This window comes from Arvicanthis niloticus, chromosome X (assembly GCF_011762505.2).
Source record: "Arvicanthis niloticus isolate mArvNil1 chromosome X, mArvNil1.pat.X, whole genome shotgun sequence".
NCBI classification, from domain to species: domain Eukaryota; kingdom Metazoa; phylum Chordata; class Mammalia; order Rodentia; family Muridae; genus Arvicanthis; species Arvicanthis niloticus.
The window spans coordinates 82,387,041-82,407,591 of NC_047679.1; the positions used below are offsets into that span (position 1 = coordinate 82,387,041).

A 20,551-nucleotide genomic window follows, 5' to 3' on the forward strand; every position below is an offset into this window, starting at 1 on the left:
ATATTTCCCCTAAAATTTAGAAGAATACCGGGTACCTACTCTCTCCACTTTTAATTCAATATATTTCTTGAAGCTAGAGGAATAAGGGGAGAGAAAATTACAAAAAGGATAAAATATGAAAGGAAGAAGTCAAATTATCCCAATTCGCAGACAACATAATTGGATACTTAAAAGGGCCTGACATTTACAGTAAAATGAATGCAACTGGAGATCATTAAATGAAATAAGACAGACTCAAATAGACAAATACTGTATGTTTTTCTTTTATATGTGAGTCATAGCTTTTGATGTGTGTGTGTGTGTGTGTGTGTGTGTGTGTGTGTGTGTGTGTGTAGACCATCAAGCTAGAAATGGGACCATGAAAGGAGAAAAGAATATTGAAGAAGATGTGGGGCACAACAGAATACTTGTGACATAGAAACAAAAATGTCCAAGTGAGTGAGGAGTGAGGTGGAAAGGATTGTCTAGTAAAATCACATTCGTAAATGTTATAATAAAACCTAATAATTTTATGCCAATTAAAACTTTTTAAAAATAATCTTACAAGGTATATATAGTCTTTTTAACGCTGGTTTTGGATTTATGACCTCCAGATTGTAAGAAAACAAATTTCTGTAGCTTTTAAACCACCAAACTGCAGTACGTTTTCTAAAAGCTTTAGACAACTAAAGGCATCCAAATAAATATACACACTTATGTATGCATACATATAAACACAAATGTTCCTTTTTCTTAAAGTAATCTTTATTTTCCTTTTCTAAATTATCTCAGTGTTTGTGGCAACTTTTGTACTTTTAGTTGTTGAACATATTTTCATAAGTTTCCTGGATATTATTGCTTTCAATATAAGCACAAAGTCAATTACAGTTTCCTTACTCTAATTTTTTTCATACCAAGGATTGTTATAGTAAGACAATCACATGTATAGGGATTGTTTTTCTTTACAGGCTTTTATGTATCCTTTAATAATATGTCCTATCAATTATGCTGTTTTAATCGTGAATAAATGTGTATGGCTAGTAAAAGAATATTATCTGCATGAAATACTTGATTAATATTTTAGGCACATAGCACTCAGTTTTAACAGAGAGGATGCTCAACCTATGAAAGTATATAGTCTACAGGAGCAGAACTGCACCCTATGGTTGAGTCTAGGACTTCAGCAGTCCTATCTTGGAGGTCCTCATTCTCCAGTGGATTGTGAAGGGATTTAAGATAACCAGCAACACAAATAGTATCTTCCGATACTATTATCACAATCTTACAACAACTGAGATTGCCTCCATTGGGCCTGCACAAGACTAGGCCTCTCATTAGTCAACCACAGAGTGAAGGTTCTATCCCTCTCTTCTAAACTATTGTCTACTAAAGGATTCTAGGGAAAAAACAGTCACTGTCTTTAACTATGTACCCACAGATACCTCAATGGATACTTCCAAACACATGGTCACATAGATGGTCCTGTTTATGCTGGGCGGATCACAATGCAAAATAAAATGCATGGATCCTCAACTATGTAGCAAATACACAAACCAATGAGAGTCTGCTCTACAAGATAGGCTTTGGCTTCCAGGATGAAACTAGATATTGCAGTTTGTTTACATGGAAATTACTGTATTAGTCAAAATTTCAGCAGAGGTTTGAAGAAATAATATTAAACATAATAGTGACACTCAGGAATTTCTTCTTGGTGTGCTAGTCTTAGGATCTTGGACCTGTCTGGGTGGACTTATCCTCTGGAATCGGGTCCTTTACCTGGAGAAGATAAAGAAGACAATTGGGAGATGAGCAGATACAAGAATACTAGCACCATTTCCAGGTCACCTGGCCTTTTCTCACTTGACTTGAATTCCCAAATATCACCTCGAGTAAAGCAAGGCTTTGTATAGCTCTGTTGTAATTCCATTGGTCATCATGAAGGCATCTGTGATAGAAAATGAACAGGGATCATCCAACAAGAAAAGATACATTGACAACAAACACAAAGGTATCGGTGTGACAGAAACATGGCTCTCCATGTATTTCAAGATATTCAGCAAAATGACCCTTCTGCTATAATATGAGCAAATTCCTGAAAAATCCAAATGTCTCTCATTAAATGAACAGGGTCTGTGGATTTCAGGGATTGATCAAATAACTATTTTTAAATGGTTAGTTAGCTTACTATTTACTGAGAAGAAACTGTCCAGTAAGATAGTAAATGAAATAAAATAAAGAAGTGAAGCCTGTATGTTCCCCTAACTCACTCTCCTACACCAACCTCACACCACATTACCATGTACATACAACACTCACTTTTGTGACCTCTCAACATTCGCCCCAGACTGGGCACAGAATGTTGGCACCATGTCCTGTTGATCTTGAGAAAAGGAAGGCAAGTAGCAGGAGGAAGATGTGGCCACAGGGGTGAAGGCACTGGGAGACCCATGGACATTGCTCAAAGACAGCTTGTCATTGATGATACAAAGGCTGGAGGGAAGACATTCCCTGAAACTGATTGAAAAACAGACAAAACTGTACTTGCCAACAACCGTCATGCTGTCACTCTTCAGCAACTGTATGTTTCCAATATCCCCGCTTTTCCCCTTGGTTATCTATAATATCCCTGAAGAATGAGTGCACTATTGGAGGCTGTCTATATTACTAGAATGGCAGGTTCAGCTTTAATTAAAGAATGGCTTAGCCTGGTGGTCGTGGCGCACACCTTTATTCACAGCACTCAGGAGGCAGAGGCAGGTGAATCTCTGAATTTAAAGTCAGCCTGGTCTACAGAGGAGTTTCCAGAACCACCAGTGCTTACAGAGAAACTCTGTCTCAGAAAACCAGAGTAGGGAGCAGGGAAGAATGAGAGAATGGTTTTTATGTTCTCATCTGGCCTTTTATCAGCTAAAACGAGTGGACAGTAGAATCAACATCTTTAGAAAACAGCTAAATGGACAATGTGACTTGAACAAATTCGCAAAACAAGTGAGTACTACAGCAAGAGCCTGATGGTCTGACCCCAAGGCTACACTGTTAACCACTACACTAGCCCTACTCCTTGAATCTACCTATTGACATTCCATAATATTGGTAATACTCCCCAAGAACTGCACCACCACATTGTCACACTGATGACCCCACCGTGGAATGAGAGTATCCATTCAAAACCAGCACTTACTCTGAACTGTTGCCACAGATAGCAACGAAGATCCGAGTGAAGGCATGAACACACCCTGGAGAGCTCTCCTCCACTTTGTGGACAAGAAGAAAAAAGCATCCTTACTACAGTTCCACATGTTTTGCACCCTCACGAAACATTCCTCAGTCAGGGCCTTATGCTGAAAGGGCCCAGGACCACTCAACTATTGACCTGGAGTCAGGGGTCTGTGGTGGAAATGGGGGTGGGGTCAACAAGGAGAATAAACCACTCGTATTGATGGGTCTCCTGCCATATTCCTGACCCTGTAAAAAAATAACTTCCAATGTTCACTTGGGCTCAGATTTATATCTGTCTTGGGCAGAGAGTCATCAGCACCATGGCAAATGGGGAGATGCCGAGGCTAGGCTAGTGGCCCAAAGTCACAGAGTAAGGATCTGGAATGAGAGCCAACAAACCCTGCAGCCCATGTGCTCTCCCTGATAGAAGATAGACAGAAGCTGTGCACAGACAGGCACAGACCTCGGTCAGACTAGGATGGTCTGCGGGCAGGACAGCAAACAGGAAGGCACATAATGAGGGGAGCTGGGTGAACTCTCAGAGATGCACATCCAGGTCAGGAAGCAAGAAGGGGTCTGGAGAGGGCATTCTACAAGCACTCACCTTCCTTGAACAACCCACTAACAGAGAAGCACAGTGTTGTTTCCTGAAAGGGAAGAAGGCACAGACAGGCTTAGGGTCCTGCATAACTTTCTACTCACCACCAGCTTTCTGAGTATGGGAGGAGCAGGTGCTTACTGTCTGAAAACATATGTCCACCACGAAGGAGGTGAGGTCGTGTTGAGTTTTGGGCAATGCACGAAGGAAGTGAATAATGTCACATTTCCTGTGCCTCAGCAGCTGCCTCCGCTTATCTGTAAAGGAGATAGAAAGATTTGTGTCCTCGGAGTTGCACATGCTTTGCACACACAGCATTCCCCAGTCAGAGACATAAGCTCAAGGGTCCAGGAAGAGACAGCTGGTTTGAAATCAAGTGAATATGGAAGGAACGGGGAGGGTAACAACAGGAACCTTAACCTCTGGCATCTGTGATTGTGCTTTTAGTCCCCCTTTATCCTGTCCAGTCCTGTCCACCACACACTTACAAGGATCCTTGAGAATCTTCATATTTCTGCTATACTTGAAGTACTCGCACAAGCTGCTCCTAAGAGAAAAGGAGGGAACAGATGTGGTGGTCCAGCCAGTGTGATGGTTCCAAGGCACTGCCTGTATCTGCTGGACAACAGAGTGCAGTGCTCTGGGAAGGAGTTTGAGCGGAATGTGTTACTCACGTGGATAAGTCGATGGAACTGAAAGGGATAGTTAAAGAGAAGCAAGCCTCAGCATGGTAAGCATTGAGGAGTCCCTGCCGATCTCCATTGTCATAGATGAAGTAATACCTGTGGGGGGAGGTGATAGAGTGGGATAATCTCACTGGTTTTGGCCCTGAATAAAATTTCATAGTTTTATCACCTAGAGCTATAATTTTATAGCCTCACCTCCCCCCTCATTGCTCCCTTTTGTCAGAGTCCCAGAGGTACTTACTGCTGCAGGAACTGTAGGACCATTGTCTTTATGGACTCCGATCCAAAAAAACTTCCCTGAAATAAAAGTGAACAAGATGTAGGTGTTGACCCACTCATTCACACAAATGAAAATCTCTCTTCTCACCTTCCAAATTGGTAAGGTCTTCTGATCTTCATGGCCACAGACAGTTGGATTTTGTGATTCCTGTCCATCCTGTGGGAGGCAAGGGAATCAAATGCACAGCTGGAAGGTGATGCTGGAGGTTGAAGGAAAGGGACGGGTTGACAGGAGCCTTAGAAATGTCACTGGAAGTAGTGCAGTTGGGATCATGGCTTGCCTCTGGCAAGTTCCCCTGTGAATCTGAATCACTTCTCCCTATCTCTTTGAGGCTTAAGGGACAGCTGCAGAAAGTTTAAGTTGAGCAAGACCTATTAGCTTTCAGAGAAGGTTGGATGCAGTGTCAGTCCCAGTTACAGAAATCAATAATCAAGGAACATACTTACCAGGCTTAGTAACTTGGGGAACATTTCCAGAATTGAACTACCAAAAAAAAAAAAAACCCACAAAAATTAAAAAACAGGTAGCCTTATTAAGAATTATGCAGTATATATGTGCATACAAACATTACACAACATCCCATTAATATATAAGTTAGATGGCATTTTTGGTTAATACATTGACTCTTTATGCATTCATTCATCTACTGGCATATAAATATAGTAAAACCATTAAAATTCATACAAATATAATTGAAAGTAAAAATTCTCTCCTTGTGGAATGACCTATAAGAAAGAGATTTGTCTTCCCCCCCTGTGCTCCTCTCTCCTCATGTTGTTGGCCAGCTCCTACACATACCACTCTAGTCCCTTTTTTGGGCTCATGCCACAAGAAGTCATGTTGGAGGAGCCAGTGTCCAAGGACTCCTCTCCCTTCCTTAGAGTCCCCACAAGAGGAAGCTTTGCAGTGAGCAAGATGTGGGATGGGATCCCAGGACCCTGTGGTACCCACCATTGTAGAGATCTGGGCCAGGCAAGAATATAGCATGGCTCAGGACTCAGTAATTGAAGTCAGGGAGATGGTGATGGAAAAGGAATGAAAGGAAATGAAGGAGATGTCAGGGAAACATAAGAGAGTAGAAGCGAAGGACAAAGATGAAACCGCACAAGAATGAGAGATGATGGTCTATCTTTCTCAGTACTGAGAGGGGCCACCAGCGGGATACTACCTATACAATGAGACTCAGCTAAAAGCTTTCTATCAGGTAGTGCATCTTTGAGGCCACTACTGCAAATCTGAATCTAACATCTGATTCAGGGAGATGCAGTACGCAGCTTCCTTCCACTGCCCCTTAGACCAGCAGGCTGTTCCCCATTAGACTCAGACTGCAGTTAAAAGGGCTCTTTTGCAGCAGTCCTCTCCTTCACTTGCCCTAGGCTGCTCCAGGGACCCAAAGCAAGAGAGAAGGCAAGACTTTACAGTATTAGGTGCCACTGAATGCAGGCTCATTTGTTTTCCTATGCTGGATTTACTCAGAACAATAAAAGAGTTTGAGAGACAAAGACATTCCCCAGAAGCAGGTATCTCTTATGGTCAGTATGTTCTTTCCTGGGGGTCTCTTTCTACTTGTGCATGTCTGAGCTGGGGTCTAATCCAAGGAATCAATTCACTTCTCTCAGGCTATGCAGGGATCCTTTTTTTTTTCTTTTTACATTTTTTAGGATTATGAGCAAGGTAGGCAGATACAAAGGTAAGGAAGGATGGAGGTCTCCTTCTCTACATGACCCTCTTGCTCCTGGAAGCCCTCTACTCCCTGCTATTGCCCCACTTCTTGATCTTTGACTCAGAGAACCCATGTTTTCCTCCAAAGAGAGATGAACCCCCAACAGTAGCCCAGAGTAAGTAATGTTACCATTATCCAGAACTCCTGGCCTCATCCTAGCATTTCAGAGCTTTGGGGGCATCCTAGGACAGATGAAGGGACTTCATAGGAGTAAGAAAAGGGGAGCTCCAGTTAAGCCAGAGGAGGGGTGCCATGTTTCTGGAATAGACTAAGTGTTCAGACTTAGGAATCACACCGCTGATGAAATGAAGAGAGGATCAGACAAAGTGGGGGGCTATGGGGACAGCTGGAGATACAGATAGAGGGAAGAATGTAGTGTGAGATCCTCCAAGAGGACCAGAACTACTCCTATTGCAGACTGACTTTATGTTACTGGACTTATCCGGCACGGTAGCACTCAGAGAGCTTTTGTCTGCACATATCTTTTCTGGATCTGGGGCTTGCTCCTTGGCCATCTGCCCTTCAGAGTTCATCTGTAATTGTGGGAATAAATGCATGGATTAAGAGAAGTGAAACAGAAAATGTCTAAGCCCTCAGCTCTTTCCCTTGCTCCATTACCAGTAACTTCACTTCTCTGCCTATTGTCAACACTCTGTTGATTGCTTCCACTTTCTCTCAGAGGAACTATGGGAGGGGGGACTAAATGGGGGGGGCAACGACTGGAATGTAATTTAAATAAAAAGAAAGATCTCAGAATTATGCCTCATCTCATTTTTATAGACATTCGGTTTGTCAATAGTAGGGGCCATTGTCATAGTATCAAACCAAAATCTGATAGGATTTGCTGTAACTCTGGTTCAAGGGCAAAAGCTATGAGGGGAAAAATAAAGTTAATGCTACTACAGGGAATACTTGAGACCAATCTAACTACTAACTAATCTCTCCAGTCTTACTCTCAAAAACAGCAACAAGTATAAGCTATTACCTGGGTCATGTCCTCTTCATGGATATTCAAGGAAGGAGCCATATAACTTCTAGGAATCAGTGTCAAGTCAGTAGGATGGGTCATCAAATCTTCAGAAGGCAAGAACAGGTAATCAGAAGGCTGAGAGGCACCCTACTGGTACATACAGTACCAGCACCAACTCCTCCTGGATTTATAATTCCTAAATTTCCACCCCAGCAAGACCCTTGTTCCCTTATTTCCTCTAGACTTACTATTGTCATTCATACCTTGGTCAAAGGGAAGTCTCTGCCTATTAAGAACTCGCTGAGAAGTACCGCACTGCTGGTTCATAGTCAGCTGCAGAATTACAGATAGAGTTCTGTGACTCTGAGGAGATGGGGAGAAAGAGATAGGTCTGGCTGTGGGTATACAAGTGGTCTTAAGTTTACATTACCTTTTTTGGATCCATCTTTTCTGACTTAAGCTCTGTCACTAAGTTGGGTTCATCACAGGGGCTGATGAAGATTGATATCTGCAGTGAACATATGAGAGTGTGTGTTTGGCATTGAGAACTGAGAAGCCCCAGGATCATAAAAAAATATTGCCCCTTGGCTCACAATTTTTCATACCTTATTATCAGTCTCATCTCGAATCTTGTTACTGATAGCCTTCAGCATAAAGGCAATGCTGGGATTATCAACAAAAAAATGGGCCTGCATCTTTTCGTAGTGAAACTGCAAGGATAAGGGTGAGATTTTAAGTAGGATATGTAGGCAACTGTTATGGTTAACAGAGTCCCTTATCTGTCCTGTTTCCACTTGTCCTTCATTGTCATCCACTATGTCCTCTCTTACCTGCACCGGAGTGAAAGGGATGCTGCAATGGCTATGAATCAAATTCAGCAGCCACTTCTTATCATATTTTATGCCAAAGGGAATCTAAGGTCAAACACAAAAAAAGAACGGGAGAAGACATTAGCAAGTGGGAACTGAAAGTCTGAGTTAATCAGACAGTAGTGCTCACCCATAACACACTCCATGAGTCTGTTTACATAAAAATCTAGAACATGCAAACAAATCTATTGTGGTAGAAAACTAACCAAGAGTTGCTTTAAAAATGACACAGCACAGAGAGGGAAGAATAAAAGAGAACAATTATAAAGGGAGATATGGATGCTTGATGTGCTTGACAGGCATTTTGCATGGGATAATGGTTTCAGAGATGTGCACACAAATATTGTTAAGTTATATACTTAAATGCATGGGATCTATTATATGTAAATTTTTCTTTTAGAAAGCCGTAAAAAAAAAAAAATAAGAAGACCCAAGCTTATTTTTTTAAGCTTTAAAGCAATATCTAAAGATTGAACAAATTTCATTATTTCTTTTACATCACCTGTAGATTTCCCAAATTGCCTTTCCATTCATTTGGGTGGTTTCTTTTAATAATCCAGATGTTTAAATCAACTTTCTTTTAAAAAAAAATTTTAATGAATTAATTTGCTTTGTATTATTTTCCTGATTTTTGAGATTATAAACATAATTATATTTAAAAAGTCATAATAAAAGATCTTACCTATGGCAGACCTAGCATTTTTCTTTAACAAGGACCCCCAAAGACACTGTAACAACCATCTCTGCCAATAAACACATACAGTTTTCCCAAAACAGCCTTCTAATATAGTTGTTATATCTCCTTAGCATTGATTTCTTCCTTTGCGTATACATAATCTTGTCTTCTCCCTACAGTCACCCTGTTCTCTTTATAGTCATTCTCTGATTTCCCCCTTAATTGATGTAGCATGTGGTCTCCTGTGCCAACTCCTGTACACCAAGAAAAGCACGTAATCACTCTACACAAGTGAAACACAACTCCTCCCGATCCTTCTTTTAAATAGTAGATACATTTTGCTGGGATACTTAACTGTGACCTTGAACCAGTCTCCTGAAGTATCATCGTGTTTGTCCCTCTCCATTTTTTGCTCTGGAAGGTTTGGCCCCCCTTCCATGTTAATACGAATTTGGTTGCGTTTATGTAAATTAAGTTTCTGATGACGGGCCGGGATGCCATATGGAGTGCTGTGGAAAAATGAAGGGAAAAATAGTCCACATATACTTAGAAATACTCCAATAGATCATTTTTCTCACTTGTACCAGCATTACCAAAAGAAGGCTCAACCACTTGGAGCTGTAAAGAACATATTTAACCACAGCGTTATGGATCTCACTGACTAGTATAGTCCAGCCATTCTGACTGGTCACTTACTATCTTCTTTGAGTATGCATGGGAGAATTACTCATTGCTGGCTCTCCATCTTGCTGCTGCTGAAGTGAAGTACGCATGGTATCGCTGTGCTTAGTCGAGTTGAAAAATCTCTGTCGGAAAATACGCCGGCATCTCATTCTTCTTCAAATGGGGTTAGTTTAGGAACTGTGCCCTTCAATTAAAATCAATACATCAGGAACAATAAAAAAATGAACGTGGAAAACATATAATGGCTAATGAAAGTCACTATTTGTTATAACCCACCCCCAAAATAAATCTGTGAGCCGTGTGAACCCCATTAAAATATTTCACTGTGCTTCCACTTCTTGGGAGATGAGAGGCAGGGAACATTCAAAGCCAAGGAGAAAACACAGTGGTAAAGTTTGGGTTGAATAATTGGTCTGTGACATTACTAACTGTCTTGCCCTTCTCAGGCTGAGTGATCTGAGACAAATTATGTTTCATTCCTAAATCTTCACTCTCTCTTCTGTTTGAAGAATAGTAAAAAATTTATATTGGAAGTTGTTTTTATGGTTCAAAGATCAAAGGCAAACTCCCTGCATGAAAGAACTAAACAAGAGATAACATAAAACAGAACAAATCATACAGGTAGTATCTTGCTCATATATTATCCTGAAGACTAGAAAGAGAGAAAGAAAGAAATTAAAGAAAATATGGTAAGCATATTTAACAGATCTTAGTTGAGAAGTTTCCAAATTAAAAAAAAAAAAAAGCATCAAGTTCAAATAAAAACATTAAGAGAAGAAAAGTGTGCATTGAGAAAAAAGAGATGGCTCAGCACTTCAGAGGATTTGCTAGTCTTGTGGTGAGCAGTAGTTTGGTTCCCAGCACACACACAGTGGTTTGCCACCATCTGTAATTCAAGTTCCAGAGAATCCAGTGTCTTCTCCTGACTGCCTCAGCCACCAAGCACACACATGGTGCACATTCATACATGAAAGCAAAACACACGTATCAAAATAAGTAAATCTTAAAAAGTGAAACTAAAACAGAAACAGGCTGTGGGGAGATGGCTCAACATGTAAAGGGTTTGAAACCTATCCTGACAGCTAGAGTTCAATTCTCGACCCACATTGTGGGGGAAGAGAGCTATTTTCCTCAAGTTGTCTTGTGACCTCCAAACGTGCATCCACATGCATGAAGTAAGTAAAGGAATGAATGAGTATTTAAAACAAAACATCCCTGTGGGGTCTGAAAGTACACACATAATACCAGCCCCTAGAAGACAGAGAAAATGATTGGCACATGTTCAAGGTCTACATCCAATCATCTGTGCAGTAAATGAAAGTCAATGGCACTGATAAACTTGTAGGCAAATCTGAGTACTTAATATATGATACAATAATTTTCTGGGACATACATGTATACTTGGATATATATTATTATGAAGACTAGAAAAGAAAGGGGGAAATATTAGAGGGAATGTGATAAGCATATGGCATATATAATGAAAATGCATGTCAAATCAGGTGAGGGTAAATATAACTATAATGTTGCAATGTTCATGAATTGTCTGAGGACAGATTAAAAAAAACAAATGTGTAGCAAAATAGTGTATTTAGACCAAATTATACTTATGATTTAATCAAAAGTAGGTTAAATATCCCAAATAAAAGGCAGAAAGGGCCTGATTACATAAAAAAAAATTTTCATCAACTAGATATGGTGGAACTTGTCTGAAATTCACCACGTGGGAGGCTGGGGCAGGGGAATCAGGAATGCAAGACCAGCTCTAGCTACTTTGGGAGTTCAAGGCCAGCGTGGTCTACATAGTTCGATCCCATCTGAGAACAAATAAAAGATTCTGTCAAATGTTCTTGTAAATACATAAAATTTAATTATAAATAAAAAAGCAAAATATTCTCACTTATATGTGGACACCTAAAGATTGAACTCATAGGAATAGAGAATATTATCACTTACAGAGATTAGTAATTAGAAGCTGGAGAAGGGGAGATGAATAAAGAATAATTCATGTGTACAAGATAGGCTATCCATTAAGATTAGAGGGAAAACTTCTAATATTATCTTCTTAAGATTTGTGTGTTTATGTACACATGTGTTAGTGTGTATCTGTCTGTCTATGTGAGTATATGCACACATATGAGTGCAGACACTTCTATGCATGTACAGAGGCCTGAAAGGAGCATCAGGACCCTCAGAGTCAGAGTTACAATGCTTGCAAAAAGCCTGTCTTGCTACATAAATGTTAAGGCAGGAACACCATTTCCCATGATTGCTCTGCAAGTGTTCTTAACCACTGAGCCATCTCTCCAGTCCTAATTTCTAATGTTCTACTACACTGTAGAGTAGCTATGTTCAACATTCATTTTATATACATCTATAATATTTGTAAAATAACAAAATATATAACATTTTTGTACTATGTAACTACAGGTTTTTACTGGAAAAAGAAAAAGCACATTTTAAAGAAAGTTCTATGGGATGGGGGTGTATCTCCTCCCTCACATGCATAAGGCTCTAGGTTCCATGGCCAGGACTGCACAGATTAGAGATGTTGGTACTCTTTTGCAATCCCAGCATTCAGGAGGTAAAGGCAGAAGTATCACAAGTTCAAGGTCATCCTTGCCTACATAAGAAGGTTAAGATCAGATGAAGCTACACGAAGCATTGTCTCAAATTGGACAGGAAGGGGAGGAGGACGAAATAGTAAAGGAAAGGACATTTCAGTGATAAAAGTTTCAATTAGGAAGAGAGTTTTCAAATCTGTATTTGCATGCATATCTTAAAATAAAGAAATAAGACTGACTTGAGGGAAAGTAAGTGGACAAATACATAATTTGGGTCAAATTTCAACTTATTAAATAACAGATGAAACTATCAATCAACAGTTCATTTGAATTTAAACAATATGAGAAACAAAGCAGGCATAGTATCACATGCCTGTAGTCCTAATACTTGGGAGAGGGGAGTATAGAGCAAAAGAATCACTTTGGCCCAGGAATTTAAGAGCATCCTGCTATGTCATTTATGTACATATGCATAGATATATAAAATATAATTTTATATATTGTACATACACATATAACAAATGTACTTAATTGAGGTGGAAACCTACTCACAAGTAAAATAGTTCAGAACAGTTCACATGACAGACCATAAAGCAAGTATCTACAAACTTCTATAAGGGTAATGCAGTGTTCTGAATAACTCAAGTAGATTCAATATTAATGTTTGCTTCCCTGTTCCTCTTCTAATACTAGTATGAATTCAAAGAATATTAATTTCCACCAAACCATATTCTAGACCATATTTCCTATTTCTCAGATCCTAGGCCTGAAATGATCCAAAGCTCCGTCAAGTCTTTCTTTACAACCGGGGGTGGGGGCGGGGGAGGTGATTGCACCTCACTTCAGTTAAAGCCACAAGAACAGAGGCTTTCCATGGAAGAAACATGACAGTGACCTCAATACTCATTTGATCTTTGTCTTTTGGAGAGGGTAAACTAAAGAGCTTGGAGGGAAAGGGTCCTGCCACTCCGATCCCACCCTGTCCCTGCCTAAAGAGGCCACCTAAGTGCCCTAAGAAAACCTGGGCAAACACATCACGCTGAGCAACTCACCCATGGTAGGTCCTCAAGTCCCTTGTCACGGATGTCTTTTTGTGTCCTTCTGTGTGGTCTAGAACTGAAAAAAATGACGAGAGCTGCTGAGAAAGATGATAGCAGGCTTCAAACACCAACTACAAGATGGAAACCCTTACAGGAAGTTTCATCCCATAGAGCGTAAGGAGGAGGGCCCTGGAAGGGGGGCAGTATAGACCAACTTCCTGTTTGTACTGCCTCCTGAAGTTTTCTACCAGTGAAGCACCCAGGGAGCGCTTTCACATTGAACTACTGCTACACCGAAGCCAACTAGAGTCTGAAGCCTTGGGACTCTGGGACTTGTTGCTACAAAAGCAGGGAACTTTGCATTCCCTGATCTGTTTTGGCTACATTACACTGTGTTCTTTATTCTTTGAGAGTTCCGAGTGCCCACTATGAACCAGGCAGTGTACTACTGTTCTACATCAGATCTGCTCTCCCCTCCCCACCCCCACTCCTCAAGAAGTTATCTGACCTTAGAATCATCAGCTGACTGAAGTTGTGGAGGCTTAATTGGGTACAAGTTTTGTCTGTTGATACTCACCTGTTGCCTTGAGAAACAGAGTAGAACCCGAGTAGAACTAAGAACCTCGGCAAAGGGTGAGCCCCTCATTTCCGGTTTGAGTAGAGTCAAATAACATCCTTTGTTTTCTTAAGTTAGAACAAAGTAACAGAATGTTCTGAAACTTGTCAAATGGTTGGAACTTACCTTCTGCTCATTCCTGAGACACAGAGGGGAGAGGAGAAAGAGATGAGAGGAGAGGCGGGAGATAAGGGATCTATTAAAGTTTATTGAATCATTCTGATGTTTTAGTGAGAGTGAAAGTTGTCACTGTGAAGAAATGCCTCACTGATTAGACAGGAATGAAGTTCCAAACCTGTCAGGCCTTGTTCCAGGAAGGGGAGAGGAAAGGGGATCTAGATTCTAATGTATTCACAGACTTTCTCAAAATGAGATGAAATCCGCCCACTGAATGAACTGAACAGATGCCCCCCATCTGTGTGTGTGTGTATTTCTGCCTGTCTCTCTATCTCTCTCTCTCTCTCTCTCTCTCTCTCTCTTTCTCTCTCTCTCTCTCGTGTGTGTGTGTGTGTGTGTGTGTGTGTGTGATACACATCTATGGTGAAGACAATATAATACAGAAAAAACCACACACCTACAAAAATAAATTGCCAAATCAGGGATCCAGCCTTCATGGAACCAAGGATCTCCTCTCCCAACTTTGCCTGACAAGGCCATCTTCCCCTACATATACAGATGGAGTCATGGATCCCTCCCTATGTGCTCCCAGGCTGGTGGTTTAGACCCTGAGAGCTCTGGTTGGTTGGTATTGTTGCTCTCCCCATGGGGCGGCAAACCAATTCTTCACTAACTCCACCTTTGAAGTTCTCAGCTTTGACTGTCACAGTCTAAAATCCTCCTGTTGTTTTTTTTTTTTTTTTCTTACATTAAAAAGTGTGTCTTAATGGAGTGAAATACCTCTTCCTGTGCTGGACACCTGTAAAGGAGGATGTCACCAAATCCTAGTGTTTAGGAGTATGCTCAGTAAAGTATATTAAGATTTGGTCCTCTCTTCATGACAGCAATGTGTAAAAAGTTGTTCCATCTTACACTCAGGTGAGCAAAAATATTTCAAGACTTTTATCAATATTATTGATCTAGTCATCTTTAATGACTACATTTTTACCTGGCTTCATCAAATTTAGCATTCTGTCACTAGCCTGCTGATAATACTCATGGTCTAGCATTGACAGTTGGCTTGTGGTGTTCTGCTGAAATAAGCATTCTCAGACATCAATTTCAGTCATTCTGCAATCATGATTAAATGAACAAAATGAAAACCAAGACAATCAAAATCGGAAATGACCACTCTTACTGTGGCTAATCTGAATGACTCTTTTTTTTTTTCACTTTTATTTTCTTAGAATTTCATATATAACTACTGCATTTACATCATTTTTCCCCCTCTATCCTTCCCCTCTACCCACTTCTTCCCAAATTCATGAGCTTTTATTAAATTTATTGTTGTATACCACACACACATATACACATATATACACAACTTACAGAATCCATTTATTGTTGCTCACATGCACATATGCTTAGGGTTGACTACTTAGGATTAGATAATCTATAAAGATCTTACTCCTTTTAAGAACTTACTCTCTCTTCAGCAGCCATTGAATTGCCTGTAGCTCTTCATCTACAATCCTTGTGACATTTCTGAAGCTGTCTTGTATGTGTGTGTATACATCTATAATGTATATATATGATGTGCGTTATAGTTCCCTGCGTTCTTCAAACATTTTGTTGTAATTTATCTCTCCTTCCTTCCTCTGTCTCTGTATTAATGTTCCCTCCTCACCCCAGTTAAGGTACCCCCATTTTCCTAGCATCTATATCCTACTATCCTTCACTCTAGGGCTCCTTCTCCCTTCCTCCCTATGATTCTGCTCCACTTTTCAGGTTTCTATGGTTGCTTTAGGCTACACACTCAAATTTAAGATACAAAAAAGTGACACATGCTTTTTATCAATGACAGCTTTGGACTTGCTGTTTTCTCTCTTTCTAGACAAAATCTAATAAGATAGCAAATAGGAGGGTGAATGGTACTAACAGCCTCAACCAGAAGCAAGCTTTCTACTGTTTTTCAAACTCACTCTAAAATCACTTGATATGAATACAAGTCCTCTAAGTCACCACAAATACCATCTTATGCAGACATTTTATCATTCTTCGTGGTGTGCATTTTTCCTCTTGCAACAAGACTCGACTTTCTTGGCTGCGGATGTGTTTTTGATGATCATGTGTTACAAACATTGTTCTGAATTGGTTAGCCGCCCTGGAGTGACCAGACAGGGTTTCCTAAGTCATATTACTTCTTGTTTCTATAGGACCAGGACTCTGCTGTACTTGTCACAAATCTATGAGTGATAGAATCCATTACAGAAAGTTGCATGGAATTGCAGGTAGATTATCTATGGTATGACATAGAGTGTGAGGTAAAAGAAATGATTAGGACAAAAGACAACAAAGGGTTGCAGTGATGAAAGGATCCATTCTTCTGATATTTCAACCCCTAACATATAAAGCCTTGTTATGGATCCAACATCATCTATATTAAAAGAAAATAAAAGACAAAAAGACATTAATATGTAAAATGAATTTATTTAGAGTTTTGGCCCAAATTAAGAAAAGCTTTTTGGTTATCTCAGGACTACTCCCTTGCAAGGCCTCAACTTTTCACTCCAGACAGGCTGGATTCCCTATCCATACCACCACCCCCACTTTCTTTTTTCTTTTCTTTTCTTTTTTTTTTTTTTTTAAGACAGGGTTTCTCTGTGTAGCCCTGGCTGTTCTGGAACTCACTCTGTAGACCAGGCTGGCCTCGAACTCACTTTCTAACTACTCCCATTAGTCCTGATCCTGTTAGCAGGTTCAGCTCCTCTTTGAAGAAACCGTGATGACACCAATGATGTCTTCCTTCTATTCTATATTAAAGTAGCTCTGCAAAGATTATCACAATTTCCCCAAGGACCAACTGAAATGACTACTGTCGACTCTTCACCCCATTGGCTACTGGAGATGCAAAGGTGGAAAGATGCTAAGTGAACACTTATGTGTCAAGGGAGTTTAAGGCAGTAGTTCAGACACTGAGACTCAGGGAAAGAGCCTTCCTATAGCTCTAATATTCTTTCCTATGGACCTAGCCATCTCTTCATAGAGCTTCAATAAGACCCAAATCATATACACTCCTGATGTGATCACAAAGGGCCCTGACAGGTCACAAGAATGAAAGAATGGAAGTGGTGATGACTCTCACCCCAAAAACACCAAATTATTACATTGTGCATCACAGAGATGGCACAATTCTATTTATAGAGACGAGTCTGCTTATCAATTCACTCTTACATTTCCAAATGCTCACTCAAAGTACAGTGGTGCTGTTGAAGGTAAGAGGTGACACCCTACCAGGTGATGTCACACGCCTTTAATCCCAGTATTCAGGAGGCAGAGACAAGTGGATCTCTGTGAACAGGAGGCCAGCCTGATCAGCAAAACAAGTTCCAGGACAGCTAAGAATATGGAATAGTAGATCTGAGAAGAAAGCCAATTGATTTTTGATGATGAACTAAATGTTGTCTTGTATCTGTATGAATATCTCCCCATAAACCCTTTGGAAGTTTCCTTGAAGTAGACTTGGAATTTCATTTTACCCCATCAGAAGAATTACCAGGTTTCTGCAACTCTATGGTTTACACTTGGATCCAAGAAAAAAATCTTCCCTTCCAAAGCCTGACTGGGAAAAGAAGAAATGGCATGTACCACTGGTGAGTGTGCAACTACTCTGGAGAGTAATGCAGAAACACCTAGCAAATATCTGGTAAAGCTACGAGTGATCTTATATAATAACCCTACAATTACAACATTGATATACAACCTGGCAAATACTTACAAAGTCATCACAAAAAACATAGAAATAATATTCATTACTACACTATTTATTTTTTATTAAATCTGTAGGAAGATGACTGCTGAAAATTCACCTTAAAACACATTATAAAACATTATTTAAAAGAACCACATGCAGCCATGGAGAATACATGGCTCAATCATTCAATGAATGGAGTGTTTCTCCAACTACTCAATAAGTGGAGTATTGTACCACTACTAACACATATAGGACTCTGAACAAGATATAAAGTATGACAAGAGAAAGACAAAGACATCTAAAGCACTCCAACACAGAGAGTTGCAAAAAAAGCTATGCAAAAGAATGTTTTGTATAAAAAATGAATTATGAAGCTGTAGTCATAATGCATTAGGTAAAGTACATAATGGGCAAGCATGAGGATCTGGACTATGTTTCCAAAACCCACATAATAAAAAGGCAAGCATGGTAGTACAAGCTTATAACCACGGCATAGTGTAGGCTAGCCTAGTCTAGCCTAGCCTAACTGCTGAGTTCCTGGCCAATGAGAGAATGTGACTCAAAACTAAGAAAAATTTCCAAAGGTGTATAGTAGTTGGTGTCTAACACCTGAAGTTGGCCTTTTGCCTTCACACACACACACACACACGTGCACACACGCAAACATGTGTATACATACACACACAGTATAAATCATAACTATGAATTCCAATAGAGTGGTTACTTCTGAAAGGAGGGAAAGGGCAAAGAAAAGAGAATAGACTGAAGGATTCTGTGGTTGTTGAAATAATTTGTCTTATCCATGCTCATAGCTACTGCATTACTTGCTATAGCTTTGAATTTTGCAACATTTCAAAATTAACAATTGACACTTATAGGATCTTTATGAATTTTTATAAACTATAAACACATACACACACATTTGAAATTTCCCTATCTTTGGGGAGGAAAGGCCAGCACATAGGTACAACATACATATACTGATTTCTGAAGTTGTGAACAAGACCCAGAAAATGAAGTTATTGCTTTCATAAAGGTAAACTCATGAATAATCTTATAGACTTACTATAAATAAAATCTAGGTTATATTTTATCTCTTCAACCTAGTAGCTATACCTTACAAATGAATGCCCTCAAAACTTTTTCCAAGTAATTAAATCTGGAATTATTCTAAAGCTTGTCCCACAGAGCCCTGAAGCCTCCACAAATCCTATTGCTCTCGTCTCCTGGGTACTTCCCCAGAGTACTGCCCAATTCCCATTATGATGAACTATATATTTAAATAAAACTATTATAGCAGTTTAAAAACACATTCTCGGCTGGGTGTTCTGCCATTGTCTAAAGTCCCCGCACACAGAAGGCTAAGGGGAAAAGACTACAGGATCTAGCCCAGCATAGAGTACATGATGAAGACCCTATTTATGAAAACACACAAGAAAAAAACCTCCAATTTATAACAAATGCAAAGTCAACAGCAGTGTGAAAAGTCTGCTTATGTTGTTTGGAAGTTAGAGTTAATGTATGAAGATGACATGTTTCAAATCTGAAACACTTTGATTAACAAAGAGATAAACAAAAAAATCAATTTCAAAAAAAGAAATCTTAGCATATTAAGCTCACAAAAATAATGAAATGTAAATAATAACTGAGGCAGCCTAAAGATAAGTAGACATGATGTGACTATAATTTTGAATATGTAGATCGATATAAATTTGTAAATATACAAATACGAGTTAATTTTCTATCCAAAGATTAATCAGTTTGGATAATATGTATCAATCTATTCACAGAGGCCTCACTTCAGACAAGGATCAACAAGGGAAGTGATACAAAGTAATTTCACTTTATAGATATGTATTTGCATAAGAGGACTTTCTGCTTATGACATGGGAAAAAATCTGGGAATTAAATTCTTAATTTGAGTTTTTTTCAGAGAGCCAGCAATCTGAAAAGCAGCATAAAGATCTGTTTTCCATCTAATCTTCAGCCAGCAAACGCTATAGAGAGGAGAAATAGAGATAGTGGATTATTCCAAAGCTTAGACTTGGCCCTCTGGTCAGGAGGTCAGTCTTATCTCTGAGATTTATGGTGCTGGTGTTTTTCTTATCCTCTCTACTCTGTGACAGGGGTAGGAAAGAGGGAGCTAGGGGTGAGGGTTTCACAAACACCAAAGTCACTGAGCATTCCTCCTAGGGCAGCTGTTTGGATGATATCCAGGTTGAAGGATAACTCAAAGCAAACAAACCCTTTTCAGTGTGTACATGTGGGTCCCTTCCTATAGAACAAGTATAAATGTGTCCTTTTAATATAGAATATGCAGAGACCCTACAGTTTGTTCCTGTCATTTGTTATAGTACGACCTTTTTTGTCCTTTGTGCATAATAGAGTCACCTGTCACCATCTTGAGGTTGCCATGTGATAATGGTAACTGATACTAGTAGGAGGAGGGGAAGGTCATGGGACTCTCACCTAGGATTCCAGCTATTACTGACTTCGACTGCCCTCCCATTGCAAGTGATCTGAAGATATGCTAGAGTATATAGGAAGTTGAAGATTAACTAAAGGACAGATTGCATGATGCAGCTTCCATGAGGCTGTCGTCCATGTTTGGATAGGACTTTGTAATGATGCAATTGTTCTGGAGTCACCCACACTCCTGCAAGTAACGTTTATCTCTATTCTGTAGATGTGTCCAATGTTTTGCTAAAATGGGTGGAATCATTATTTTGGTCTGTTGTCAGCTTCCTATATGGAGTGACTAAACAGCCATAGGCTTCTCCCCAGGAAAAGTTAACAC

At 39.7% G+C, this 20,551-nt stretch overlaps 1 protein-coding gene across 1 annotated transcript; it reads right to left on the reverse strand.

Annotated features, from left to right (window-relative positions):
* Positions 1–734: 734 nt before the first annotated feature.
* Positions 735–13,600, reverse strand: Nxf3 (nuclear RNA export factor 3). Its single transcript, XM_034486118.1, has 20 exons — positions 13,301–13,600; positions 9,697–9,868; positions 9,356–9,509; positions 8,286–8,369; positions 8,061–8,165; positions 7,886–7,963; positions 7,719–7,788; positions 7,471–7,559; positions 6,909–7,018; positions 5,209–5,245; positions 4,850–4,918; positions 4,724–4,779; positions 4,471–4,578; positions 4,285–4,343; positions 3,938–4,053; positions 3,803–3,845; positions 3,161–3,233; positions 2,296–2,493; positions 1,864–1,924; positions 735–1,755 (listed from the first exon to the last, which is right to left on the reverse strand). The coding sequence occupies exons 2-20, from the start codon at positions 9,831–9,833 to the stop codon at positions 1,702–1,704; spliced, it is 1,701 nt and encodes a 566-aa protein (XP_034342009.1). The 5' UTR covers positions 9,834–9,868; positions 13,301–13,600; the 3' UTR covers positions 735–1,701.
* Positions 13,601–20,551: the final 6,951 nt, after the last annotated feature.

Coding starts and splice junctions, on each gene's coding strand:
- Nxf3 (XM_034486118.1), bottom strand. CDS start 9,833: ATGAGATGCCGGCGTATTTTCCGACAGAGATTTTTCAACTCGACTAAG. Junction 7,560..7,718: donor GAGACTTCCCTTTGACCAAG/GTATGAATGACA, acceptor TGCCTTCTGAAG/ATTTGATGACCCATCCTACT. Junction 5,246..6,908: donor GATAAGTCCAGTAACATAAA/GTCAGTCTGCAA, acceptor TTTTTTTGGTAG/TTCAATTCTGGAAATGTTCC.